At 41.0% G+C, this 13,388-nt stretch overlaps 1 protein-coding gene across 3 annotated transcripts in view; it reads left to right on the top strand.

Annotated features, from left to right (window-relative positions):
* Chka (choline kinase alpha) overlaps nt 1–13,388 on the top strand; it is a 53,434-nt gene that overhangs the window by 17,985 nt on the left and 22,061 nt on the right. The window contains exons 2-4 of one of the 3 annotated variants that reach the window (XM_052712223.1): nt 315–426; nt 12,364–12,393; nt 13,331–13,384. In XM_052712223.1, coding sequence (XP_052568183.1) covers nt 315–426; nt 12,364–12,393; nt 13,331–13,384 — 196 coding nt within the window. The remainder of the gene's footprint in view (nt 1–314; nt 427–12,363; nt 12,394–13,330; nt 13,385–13,388) is intronic. The other 2 variants (XM_052712224.1, XM_052712225.1) reach the window with 2 other exon arrangements.

Here is a 13,388-nt window from a genome sequence, read left to right as displayed (position 1 = left end):
TAGAAAAATCCTGGCTTACAGTGAGGCATCAGCATTCCCATTCTTAGTGCCGAGGAATTTTCTCCTTGGTCCTCATTACTTTTAAGGTGCATAAGGGCGGAAATGGTCCTGACTCTAGAGACAACAGATTAAAGATTTTTGTAATTGGACTTGTGGAATTTGTTTGAAAATGGGAGTTCATCATCAGTGTTTTCAAATATCCTGAGCGAATGAATACACCAAGACTCAGATGAGCATAGGTGTATCATCTGACAGTATGTCTGTGTTCACTAGAAAGAGTGGCTGAGCTTTTCCTTCTGTGTTTTCTCTCACAGGGGCGGTCTCAGTAACATGCTGTTCCAGTGTTCTTTGCCAGACTCCATAGCCAGTGTTGGCGATGAACCTCGGAAAGTACTCTTGCGATTGTATGGGGCGATTTTAAAGATGGTGAGTTCAGGGGTCTCCTGGGAGAGGGTGGTCCACTGACATTTTCACTCTTTTCTAAGATAGCTGCAAAGAGATCCTAAATGCTATACACATGTACTAAAGATACTTACTGCTTTTATTTTATTTGGGCTGCACACATGGCTTATTGTTTACAGTGTATTACTTGTTATTTTTTAATCTAATATTAATTAGTAAACTAGGACTCTAGAGAAGTCCTAAAATTGGCCTGACTGTGATTCTACATTGAACTTTTCAGCTCAGACTTAGATGATAAATTCTAACATGAGGAAGGCATTTTAGATGAATCAGCAATATTTTATTCTATATGTACATTTTTTCTTTAAAAATTATTTTATGCATAGAGTGTTTGCCTGCATGTATGTGTGTCTGTGCACCATGTGCATGCAGTGCCTGTGGAGGCCAGAAGAGGGCGTCAGAGCTCCTAGGACTGGAGTCTCAAATGGTTGTGAGCTACTGTGTAGGTGCTGGGAGTTTAACTCAGGCCCTCTGCAAGAGCAGCTGCTCTTACTGTAAGTATGTACAATTAGTAACATGCTGTTTGAATTGTTTCAGAGTTTTAGAGAATGTTATAGTTAACAGTTAACTGTGACCTCAGTGCTCGTGGATGGTTGGATTTATTAACACTTCTCTGAGAGTTCTCTAAAGCTTTGATTTGTTAGATTCATAATCTTTGTGGGTTTTTTTTTTTTTTTTTTCGAGACAGGGTTTCTCTGTGTAGCTTTGTGCCTTTCCTGGATTTCGCTCTGTAGCCCAGGCTGGCCTCAAACTCACAAAGATCTGCCTGCCTCTGCCTCCCGAGTGCTGGGAATTAAAGGCGTGCGCCACCACCGCCCGGCTATAATCTTTGTATTTTATTTGTTTTGTTTTTTTGAGGCAGGGTTTCACTCTAGCCCATGATGGCCTGGAACTCACTATATTAGTCCAGACTGGCCTTAGACTTTAGATCCTCCTGTTTCTGCCTCCTGAGTTATTTGATTACAGGCATGTATCCCCAGTTCTACTGGCAAACTAAAGGTTTGTTTTGTTTTGTTTTGTTTTTAAAATCTATTTTTCTGTGTATCGATGCTCTGTATGCATTTATGTCTGTGTACCATGTATGTGCCTGTTTCCCTTGGAGGCCAGGCGTCACATCCCCTGGATCTGGAATTAAGAGAATTTTGTGGGCTTCCATGTAGGTGCTGGGAATCGAACTCTGATCCTCAAGAAGATCACCAGTGCTCTCAACCGCTATGTTGTCTCTATAGCCCCAAACTACCTTTTCTTTCTTCTTCTTTTTCTTATTTTATATTATTATTATTATTTTGTTATTGTTTTTCAAGATGGGGTTTCTCTGTGTAGCCCTGGCTGTCCTGGAACTAACTCTGTAGACCAGGCTGTCCTGGAACTCACAGATATCTGCCTGCCTCTCCCTCCCGAGTGCTGGGATTAAAGGCATGTGCTCCAGACTACCATTTTGTTTTTGTTTTTGTTTTTTTGTTTTTCGAGACAGGGTTTTTCTGTGTGGCTTTGTGCTGTTCCTGGATCTCGCTCTGTAGACCAGGCTGGCCTCGAACTCACAAAGATCCGCCTGCCTCTGCCTCCCGAGTTCTGGGGTTAAAGGCGTGCGCCACCACTGCCCGGCCAAACTACCATTTTAAAGCATAGTTTTGAAATAATTGGTGAATCAATGAATAAGTCTTATTTTTTTCCCCTTTGATTATCAGTCTGATGTTCCATTCTTGATCTTTGTTAGCGTTTTCTATTTCAGCAGTACTTTTTATAAATAAAGTACTTTAATAAATAGCTGCTGAAATCACTTGTCTTAAATCTAATTTGATTATTCAGTCTGCCATTTCTACACACAGCTTAAGTAGCACTTTTTTTTTTAAAACTATTATATGTGTATGGGCATAGTGCCTGCATGTATGTGCACTATGTGTGTGCCTAGTGCCCAAGGAGAGAGACCAAAGAGGGTGGCGGATCCCCTGAAACTCGAGTTACAGGCATGTTGTGAGCTGCCATGTGGGTGCTAGGAGTCAAATCTATGTCCTCTGGAAGAGCAACTAATTCCCTTAACCACTGAGCCATCTCTCTAGCCCTAGTAGAAGCATTTTAAATGCTCACAGTATGTTCTTCCATGTGTTACACTAGAACTTTCATTTTCTTTTTTGAGACAGGATCTCCACGTTGTAGCCCAAGCAGACTGGCCTCAAACTCACAACACTGCTATTGTCTTGGCCTCCTAAAGGCAGGGATTACAGGCTAGAGCGGCCATGCCCAGCCATACTGCCTGCAGTCATGAGAACTATGTAATGCTCTACAACTGTGTTTGATAGTCTATCTAGTACGATAGTCACCACCCAAGTACATGTGAATGTCAGGCACTGCAGCTGTGGCCGATGACCTGACTTTTACATTCTATTCAAATTGATACTGTCCCATGTAGTTGGAGGTTAGTATACTGGATAGCTGAACTCTAGGATGTGCTGGGTACCAAATGAGTGATTTTGCAGAAGTCAGCTGCCACCTTTCCCCCATTAAGACTTCACTGTTAGTTCTTAGTCCAAACCTGGTGACTCAGGCTCAATCCCTGAACCTCCCTCCATGGGGAGAAGTAGAGAAGAACTACTTCTAAGAACTGAAGAGTGTCCTCTGACCTCCATGTGTGCTTTGGCACATAAGCAACAACTTACACACTAAATTGAATGCAAGAAAAAAAATTTAAGTAGCAGACTAGTTAAAGCTATTTAAGGGAGAATTAACTCTTACTGTCTAATAGAGTAGAATGTTTTACACACAGACCATTCGAATTTGGTACATTTATCCAGTTATTTTTTTAAATCAGGAAAATGTTAAATCATCTTCCATTCCTGAAGCCATATCCCCTTATAAGAGGTGGAGACTATCCTTGCCAACCTCTGAGCCGAAAAGTCCATGTGGTTTCTTAGCAGATAAAGAAGCACCTACTGCTCACTCGGCATGGTGGCAGATGCCTTTAATCCCAGCGCTCAGGGTTGGGGGCCTGGTAGAGGCAGGCAGATCTCAGAGTTCGAGGCCAGCCTGGATTACATAGTGAGTTGTTTTAGGATAGCTAGGGCTGTTTGACACAGAGATACCTTGTCTCAGAAAACAAAAACACATACCAAATAATCTCACAAATGATGTAATAGACACTAAACCAATTTTTGATGAAAAAAAGTTATTCATTTTTGTTTCACAGATGGGAACCTTTATTTCCATAAAATTAGCTTAAGTGTAGTTTTTTCATTGAAGTTTAAATGAATCATGAACCTACAGCTTCAGATTACAACTTTTTTTTTTTCCAGGGTGTTGGGGGCGGGGTGTGTGTGTCTCAAACTCTGTAGGGGTCTAGCAGTGGTACTTGCTGCCAGCCTGGAGTTTTGGATATTAATAGCTGTTGGCCATTGGGGATACTATGAGAACATATGAGAGGAATCAAACTCAGGGATGCTGAAAATGGCTGGAGTAGGAGAGTAGAGAGGAGGAGCCTGAGGAACACATAGACAAGAGCCAAGCCCAGAAAAGTGGAGCTTCCACCGTGCCAGGCTATATATACCTCGGATTTTAATTCCTTGCAGACATTTCAACAATTACAATTTTTTTTGTTGTTGTTTTGTTATTTTTGATTCTGGAGCTTTCAGATTACAACTTTTTGGAATGAGTTGAGCTATCATTGAAGGAAATACTTAAGGTCCACAGTGAGGGCTTTGTTGTTACCACAATAACAACATTGCCAAAATTCATAGTAAATTGTCAGGATTTGCATTTATACATGTAGCTGAGAAAATAGGAGTGTCATTACTTTAGTAAATAATAAATCCCATTGCATTAGTAAACCTCTTTACTAAAGGACAATTTTAATAACAATAGGATTCAGATTTTTCTGTTTTTATCTCTATCTCAGGGAAACCAACATCTTTTGTGTGTTTGCCCAGACATAAATAAGGTGCCTCCCCAGCCAGCTTTGTACATGCCATGGTAACCTTTAAGGGTTCACACCCTATTCCTTCCTCGAAGACTAGTGCACATGATAGACTTAATATTTTTCAGAAATTTTTTGATGTTTTGCTTAATTGTAGGACTGATATAATTTAGTATATTCTTTCCCTTTCCCTATTCTTGTTTTAAACATTTTGAGCTTCTTCCCTCTGAGAATCAGATACTAAGTGGAAATATTTCTTAAGCTCCTTCTTTGATCAGTAACTGTTTGAAAAATGCTTTGGTTTAAAATAACTAGCTGCTTCTTAGCTTTTTCATTTCTCCTGATGTTTGAGATTCTAATGTCCTTTATTTCTGTAGTGGCAGTGAAGTGGCTGCTCTTTGGTGCAGATCTAAGGGTTAGGACCAGAAAGCCAAGGTAACACCTTCTGACTGGGTTAAGGCCCACAGTATCCCCCTCAAAACATCTCTCTTCTTATTCCCCTCATTCTTTATTAGACGAATCATAAGCAGACTTCCCAACGGTGTCCTGCAGGTTCTGTTTAGGATCTGTGTGAGTTTTAGGGGCTTATGTAAAAGTCCCATGTTTAAGAAGGGTGAGAATATTTGCTTTTGAAAATAGAAGCACAAGATGAGACAAGGTGCATACTGTACAGTATTTGTAGGAAATTGTCAAACACGAACATACTGGGCTGTTCTTCCCACGGCAGCACAATGGAGCGGCTTCTACATAGCCTCGCCTCCATTTAAACGAGAGGCTGTTTTAGCAGTTGGACAGGGGATGAAAACGAAGCTCAAGTATAAAATCACTGTGAACTAAAGGTGTTTAACAGAACATTTGAAAAGTAAATGGTTCAGCCTTTCCCACTTTGGATGGCGGTATAAGTAGTAGAAGAGAGTTTATGGACATCCGAAGCCAGCTCTCAGGGTAACTTGGGGTTTTTCCTTTCTGGTACTGGGGAGGAACGTGAGCTCTGCAGCATCCTTTAGCAGAGAAGCAAGTGTAACAGTTGGTTTATTTATCATAACTTGTGGAAGACACAAATGTCAGTATGGGTTGTCCATGTGGTGTAAGTTGTTGCAGGTGACTCAGGAGTGCCTAGTCCTCTCTGTGTCAGAACAGTAAATATTAGGCCAGGGCCTCTGAATGGCAAGACAGGCCTCCACTCTGGAAAGCCTGGGCATGAGCATCCATAACACACCAAAGAACTCCGAGTACTGTCTGCAAAAATGTTTTAGTTTGTTTTTTGAATAACAGAAGGCTAATATTGCTGTTTGTTTGAATACTAACTATAATATAATTAAAGGTATCAAGGCACAACGCAGATATGTATCAATGATCCAAAGATTACAATTTGGGACACTTGTCCCTTTTGAAATCAGAAGAAAAGAAAATGTCTTATTTTGTCTTAACTACAGTTTAAAAATTAAACTGCAGTAAAATAAAGAATAGCTCGTAGGTAATCAGTACAGAACTATTGGCTACTGAGAAATCACTTGCCCATGAATATTTCTGTGAAGAATTGAGGTCATACTTTGTGCAGTGACTTAAGCACTGAGGTGCCTGGTGGAGAGCCAGGCCCTGACTTTGAGGCCTGGGAACTACCATCTTTTTCTTGTTACATTAATGTCATTATGAGTTCAAGTTGTTTGGGTGACTTTGCTTTACAAAGACCCCTGTGCTTTGAGAACAGTATAATTCTATCTGTTTCTGAGGAGAAGTGAAACACAGTTCCATTATGGGCACCCGTTTGTCCTGGCTAGCATTTCTTAGCTAGTGCTCTCCAGATAGAGTTGCCAAATCACTACCTATTGTCTTTCAATACCTGCTTTGGTGCCTTTTGGTAACTAAATAAACCACAGACTGACGTGTCTAATTTTGGCCTATGCAAAGTGTTTTTATCTTGCTGGTTGTAAATGTTTGGGATTATAGCACAAAGCCAGTGCAGATCTGGTCTCTTGAATGATGACTATACCACAGCCCACCCCTCTCTGGGAAGGAATATGTTGGGGGAGTGAAGGGTGTGGGGGGGTAATGTACCACTTTAGCTGTGTGCATGTGTTCTCTGCTGCAGGCTTGTCCATGCGATCGTGCCTGGAGCACTCTGGTTTCCAGGTGACAGACACGATTCACGGTATAGTATGAGATCTCTGAAGATGGAGCATTCTCTACAGCTTTCATTTCTTTCTTTAGTTTTTGGATTCAAGAAATGCTTTTTAAAAAGAAAATTGTAATGATTGTTAAGTAGCACCAGCTTCAGTTTGTGCTGTGCTTAAAGAGGTGTAGTGATTTAAGATTTCATAATGTTATATATTGAAATATCACCTTTTCTTTTTGCTTTTTTTGTCCAAGGCAAACCAGACCCCTATCTTCTGTTTCCTCAGTAGAAAATGACAAACATTTAGTAATCTTCAAAATTCATGGCTTCAATTTGAGAATGCAGTTGAAGTACTTGGGTTCTTCCTTCAACTGCAGCACACTATGCACATATATCTATTGGGAGTGGGGTCACTCTGCTTCACCCTCAACATCTTACCCTATGGTTCCAGTTCTGGTATGAAGTCTAGCAGTGCTCACCCAACCTGGAAGTGTGCCAGACTGGAGAGAGGAGACTCCTGGAAAAAAAGTTGCTTACAAACGTTGAAAATGCAAGAAGTTTGAGGTCAGTCATCATGTTGACTGGAAAAGATGCACGCGAACCCTGAGTTAAAGATAGCTAATGTCCAGGAAGGTAGACTAGATAATAAGAAGATACGGTCATAGAAATGACTTGTTTAGATTCCATGAGGTAATTATATAAGCTGAACTTTAAACCATTGCACTGAGAACCTGTTCTATAAAGTATAGGTTTTGTACTTTATAAATAAATTTTATTAAAAATAAATAAAAAATTGTTTTCTTTATTTCTCCATTGAAAGAGAAAGGCTTTGACCCATGATAATACTGAGAAGTACACATGCTATAAAATGCTGAGGGCTAGCAAGTGGATCAGTGGATAAAACATTTCCCAACAAGCTTCATGAAATGAATTTGATCCCCAGAATCCATGGTGGAAGGAAAGAAATTATTCCTGGAAATTGTCTTCTGACTGCCACAGGGATACCATGGATTGTGAGCTTATACATTCATACACACACATGTGCATAGACATAGTAATAACAAGTAAACAGTAAAAACATGTTAGTTGAGTCACATGGCTTTGTGAGCTCCCCAACTATTGTGTTTGGGTTTTTTTGTTTTTGTTTTTCCAAGCCTCACCTGAGATGGAGCAATAGCATTAATTGGTAGCAGGGACTGAGCAGGATTATGGTGGCTAGGGATCTCAACAGGTGTTGCCTTCCATGTTAAGATGTCTCTTACCAGCCGGGCGGTGGTGGCACATGCCTTTAATCCAAGCACTCAGGAGGCAGAGCCAGGCGGATCTCCAAAGTGAGATCCAGGACAGGCACCAAAACTACACAGAGAAACCCTGTCTCGAAAAACCAAAAAAAAAAAAAAGAAAAAAGAAAAGAAAAGAAAAAAAAAGATGTCTCTTGCCAGGCATGATGGTGTAAGGCCTTTAATCTCAGCATTCAGGCAGCAAGAGGCAGGCAGATCTCTGAGTTCCAGGCCAGCCAGGAACATAGTAAGATCCTCTCTCAAAAACAATTGAAAAAAACTAACAATAATAATAAAAAAGGTATGTCACTTAAAATTGAGTGTGGTTGGCTAGCTGGGGTGGAGACTGTAAGTCTTCAGAACCAGGCCTGAGCTATACAGCAATGAAGCCTAAGCCACTGTGAGGGCTTCTGGCACTCAGGCAGTTCTCCCTTCTCTCTTGGGATCCTAGTAGAGCATAGACCAGGAGATGCTCAGGTTCTGCTTAGTCCTGCATTGGGTGTTGGGTGTTTTTCCAGACTAAATAGGCTGTCTATTCTTTCTTAAGCCTCCATAGGTCCCAGGCCATTTTAAAGGGCTACAGTTGCCTGGCAGTGGTGGCGCACGCCTTTAATCCCAGGACTCGGGAGACAAAGGCAGGCGGATCTCTGTGAGTTCAAGGCTAGCCTGGTCTACAAAGCAAGTTCCAGGAAAGGCGCAAAGCTACACAGAGAAACCCTGTCTGCAAAAACCAAAAACCAAAACCCAAAAAACAAAAAGGCTACAGTTTATATTTTATAGAGAGACTTGTTTAAAAAGAGGCCATGGTGGCTACTCACAACTGCCTGTAACTCCAGCTCCAAGGGATCTGACATCTGGCCCCTGTGAACACCTGCATACATGCAGATACCCACACATAATTTAAAAAAGAAGACATTGTAAGTGTTCCAAACAGTTACCTGTAACTTCACACCACCTTCTCTATGCATTTCACTAATTTATTTATATCCACAAACCTAGACTCAGGGCACACCAGTGTGCTACTGTTTCAACTCACAGATAAACTTTGTTGTTAAAAGTTCAGTTAAATCCATTTCCCTCATTAATTATTTGAGGAGTCTTATTAAGAACTGGCCAAAATTAAATCTATAAAGTCAGTTTGTTTTATGTGATGGTTTCAGTGAGCTTAGAGACAGAAACTTGTTCTAGTATGGAACTAAAAATAGATACCGTGTGTGTGCATGTGAGTGCTGGGGATTGAGCCCAAGGCCTCCCCTATGCTACAAAAGGGTTCTGCCACTGAGCTCCAGCCCTAAAAAGTAGCTAAAGGTAACCAGTAGAGCCGGGCAGTGGTGGCACATGCTTTTAAGCCCAGCACTCAGGAGGCAGAGCCAGGCAGATCTCTGTGAGTTTGAGGCCAGCCTGAGCTATAGAGTGAGTTCCAGGACAGGCTCCAAAGCTACACAGAGAAACCCTGTCTCGAAAAACCAAAAAAAAAAAAAAAAAAAAAAAAAAAAAAAAAAAAAAAAAGACTAAGAGAAAAGAGCCAGCAGCAAGCTTAGTCAAGTGGCCTGTCACTCTGTGCTCCAACATTACCTGTTCTTGCTCCTTTTGTATGTTTGGAAACAGCTCACCGTGTAGCCCTGACTGACCTGGAACTCACTATGTAGACCAGCCTGGCCTTGAACTCAGATCCACGTGAGTACAGGGATTAAAGGCATGAACTGCTGCACACTTTTCCATTTTTTTTTTAATCAAGGCCCTGGGATAGAATGCTCTGAAGATCAATATTTGGTAGTAGGAACAGTTACTACTTTCATAGTCTGATTTAAAATATAAAACCAAGCTGAGGATTAGCTCAGTGGAAGAGAATTTGCCAACCTTGGGGAAAAAACAAGCAAGCAAGCAAACAAAAACCCACTTAACCTACAAAATCAAAGGTGTTTCTCCCGGGAAACCCTCTCACTCTCCACAGTTCATCATCACTTTTTTAAGTCTTTTTTAAAATCAATCTATTTGCCCTAGAAAAAAAAAGAAAAATAAAATTAAAAAAAAAGCGACCAAAACCGTAAAGCCTTAAGTGTGATTTGTGTTAGATAAAAGAAATATTTGAAACCTGACTCCAAGTGTGTTGCTTACCTTCAAGACATTTCTAAATAGTAGACGGACATGAAGTGAAAATCTATTCTCTCACTTTAGCTGGCAGGATTTATATTTTAAATTTAAACACGATCAATGAACATAATATTTGCAGGGACAGGAGAGACGGCTTAGTGGTTAAGACCACTTATTGTACTTGCAGAGGATCCAGGCTCAGTTCCTAGCACCTAGGTGATGGCTCATAGTCAAGTGTAACTCCATTTCCAGGGCATCCAACACCTGGCCTCAACAGGCATTGCACACACATGTTCAAATCCACATTCCAACACACATGTATACACATAATTAAATATAAAAACATAGGCCTAGAGGTGGTGGTGCACTCCTTTAATTCCAGCACGTCGGAGGATCTCTGTGAGCTCGAGGCCAGCCTGGTCTACAAAACAAGTTCCAGGACAGGCTCCAAAGCTACACAAAGAAACCCTGTCTCGGAAAACAAACAAACAAACAAACAAACAAACAAAAATATAGAATAATAAAAAAACTTAAAAGCACAAATAAGCTGGGCGGTGGTGGTGGTGGTGGTGGTGGTGGTGGTGGTGCACGCCTTTAATCCCAGCACTCGGGAGGCAGAGCCAGGCGGATCTCTTTGAGTTCTAGGCCAGCCTGGTCTACAGGGTAAGATCCAGAATAGGCACCAAAAACACACTGAGCAACCCTGTCTTGAAAAACAAAAACAAAATAAAACAAAAAAACCCACAAATAAGTAGCTATTAAATCTGTCCAGCAAGAGGCTCAGTGAATATAAGCATATGTCATGCTGGCCTGACATCCTGAGTTCAGTTTCTGGAACCCACAGTGGAAGGAGAGACTCAGCTTCCAAAGAGTATTTTCTGACCTCAAACACACACAAGATAGTAAAATAACTGTTAAAATTTTGTTTTATAACTTGAAAAACAATTTCAACTTTATAATTAGTTGGAGGAAAATGTAAAGTTGTGCTAAATGTTTATACAGTGTATTTTAATCCTTGCCTTAAATAAAATATGTCACTAATATAAATTACTACAGATTCAAAGTCCTAATTTGGTTCCTGTCTTTAGGACAGAGTCTTTGGGACTTTCACAGAGTAGGTGTCTCACACAGAATAGGTCTGCTTGACACACCAGAAGAGGTGTCTGCCTTAAGAATTCATGACTTCATGGGCATCTGTCTTCCTGCTTTGAGGTTTCCTGTCCCTTCTCCTGGGTTCCAGCTCATTTTGTACTGAGGAAACAGAACGTGGGACTGCAGAAGTCCGTCTTGCCTTTGCGATGGTGCTCTTATGTTAAATCATAGATTCATTTGGAATGGGATGGGGTGGGTGAATGTGGGAAAGTAACAATGGAATTTATGTCCACTTCTTGTAACAATATGCTAAAAACTTGTCCTAGGACTAAGCTAGTTTGTCTTTTTAGGTAAAGTGACTTGTTTTGGAGAGCACCATTAGACAGGGAAAGGACTTCTGTTAGCTAACAACCTGTTAACTGTCTCCCTAAGATACAGTTAGAGCAGTAACAGAATAGGAATAACCATAGTCATTTAGGGCTTTGTACAGGTCAAATCCCGTTACAGCAAATTTCATAGGATGTGCAAATTCCTTATTTGTCCCAATCTTCTACAGAGTATTACTATGTAATTATCAGACCAAGGAACTTGTTTTATTTGTAACTTTCCTTGAAGGAAAAACAAAGCACAGAGACATTTAGGTCAATTTGTTCTCCTGATTCACAAGCAGCCAGTTCCCCCATTTGGGGGCATGGACAGCTAGTCAGCTTTCAGGCACTAGGTTACTCCCTGAAGACGTTTGCCATGTACAGCACAGCACAGTGCTTGCTTGCCCATACCAGCCACAGCAAGAAGCACCAGGATTTTCTTTGTGCTTTGGAAGAACACTAACAATAAAAAATGGAGCCCCTCCTTCATTGAGAACCTGTAGATTCCTTGAGATAGACTGCTGTGTGAGTCAGGCAATGGTGCCAGTGCCAGAGTGTTGGGTATGAGCAGCTGTAACACTCTCTGACACTTGAGTCACTCTCAGCCAAGAGCAGGGGTTATTGTTACACTTTGTTTTTGTCCTCTCATTGTAACGGGATTTCACCTGTACCATCTAGATGTTCATCAGAGAAATGCAGATTACACAAATGAAAATGTCACACCCTGTTTGTACTGACCGCCCTCTTTCAAATGTACTCACCCGCATGTTATGTTTACCATTGCATATGTGTGAATACGAGCGTTAGGAACCTTTTGCAGGTAGCTTTATGAACATGGGTGTTTATTTTGTCTGCTTTAATAAAGAAGTAAGAAATGTACTTTTTTATACCAAGCACATTAAGATATCTGTGGAATGTTATTTGGTATATGATGGTGAGAGCAGTTGCTATAAATCACAGGGTGTTTTGAATGCTGCTAGAGTAGCCAGTGTTGCTTAACGTGGCGTTTTTTTTTCCTGTCCACACTTTCCACCCTTGGTACAGGTGTTTTTGATAAAGCTGTGGAATGGCAAGGTATGTTTTTTATGGGATGTTCAAGAATCTGTTAGCTTAAAATTCTTTTACAGAGGTTTCCTTTACAGGATTCCTTTTGAGTTTGGCTCAAGTAAACCTGATGTAATTGTAACATAACAGTTTTGAAGGCAGCTGAGTGTACAATTTTGACACAACCCTTAAATTTCTGGTTTTATTTTTTCCCTTACCCTTACCAAAGGACATTGTTTTGGTTTTAAAGCACTCGGGGTGGGGGTGGCTTGGAAATATGTGACCTGTAAGAAGTAGCCCAGGCTCTATGCCGGTCAATGGTCCAGTATTTTGTTATTGTTAGAAGCTTGGTTGCCAGTAATTTTCAATTTCAAGAGGAAAGTGATGTAAAAGTAGCTCCTAATATATCAGTTATCAGATAATCCTAGCATTTTGTTCCATGCAGTCCTCTGTTTGCTAGAGGAACAGTTGAGATTGAACTTGGACTAGTTGGAGTGAAGAGCTGGTGGCAGATGTGCAGAGCTCACACTAACTTTCTGCCTGCTTAGTGTTTTCCTCTGTCCACATTGTCTGCTGCCTGCAGCCCTCCACAGGCATGTTGACATTCCTGTTTTGCAGGTTCCCTTGAGAGAACCACATAGCTAATTCAGGCAGAGCTTTAGAAGGCTCCATTAGAAGGGAGCACTCTCTAGTGACTTTCCTCTAATAATGAAATTGTGAAAGGTACATGGGGATGGTCACCAGCAGCACATCCCTTTCCTTGTAGAAAGATGAAGCACTTTGAAGGTGTTGGTACAAGTGCTGGAGACTGCTGGTGCCTTTAGACTACGCCGGTCACCTGGGGGGCCAAAAAGCCCTTTGTTAAAGAGCTGAGGTGTTTTGTGAACACCCATTCTGTGGTTGCAAAGTTAGTGTCTGCTCAGTGTGCTCCATCTCACCGGAAGTGTTTGCTTTTTCTCATTCATAGAGGTCCTGTAATAAAGAGGGATCCGAACAAGCTCAGAATGAAAATGAATTTCAAGTAA

This window comes from Peromyscus californicus, unplaced genomic scaffold (genome assembly GCF_007827085.1).
Source record: "Peromyscus californicus insignis strain IS unplaced genomic scaffold, ASM782708v3 Scaffold_4__1_contigs__length_199733344, whole genome shotgun sequence".
NCBI lineage: Eukaryota > Metazoa > Chordata > Mammalia > Rodentia > Cricetidae > Peromyscus > Peromyscus californicus.
Note: the sequence above shows the minus strand (reverse complement) of the source record. Positions and strands in the feature narration are given on the sequence as shown.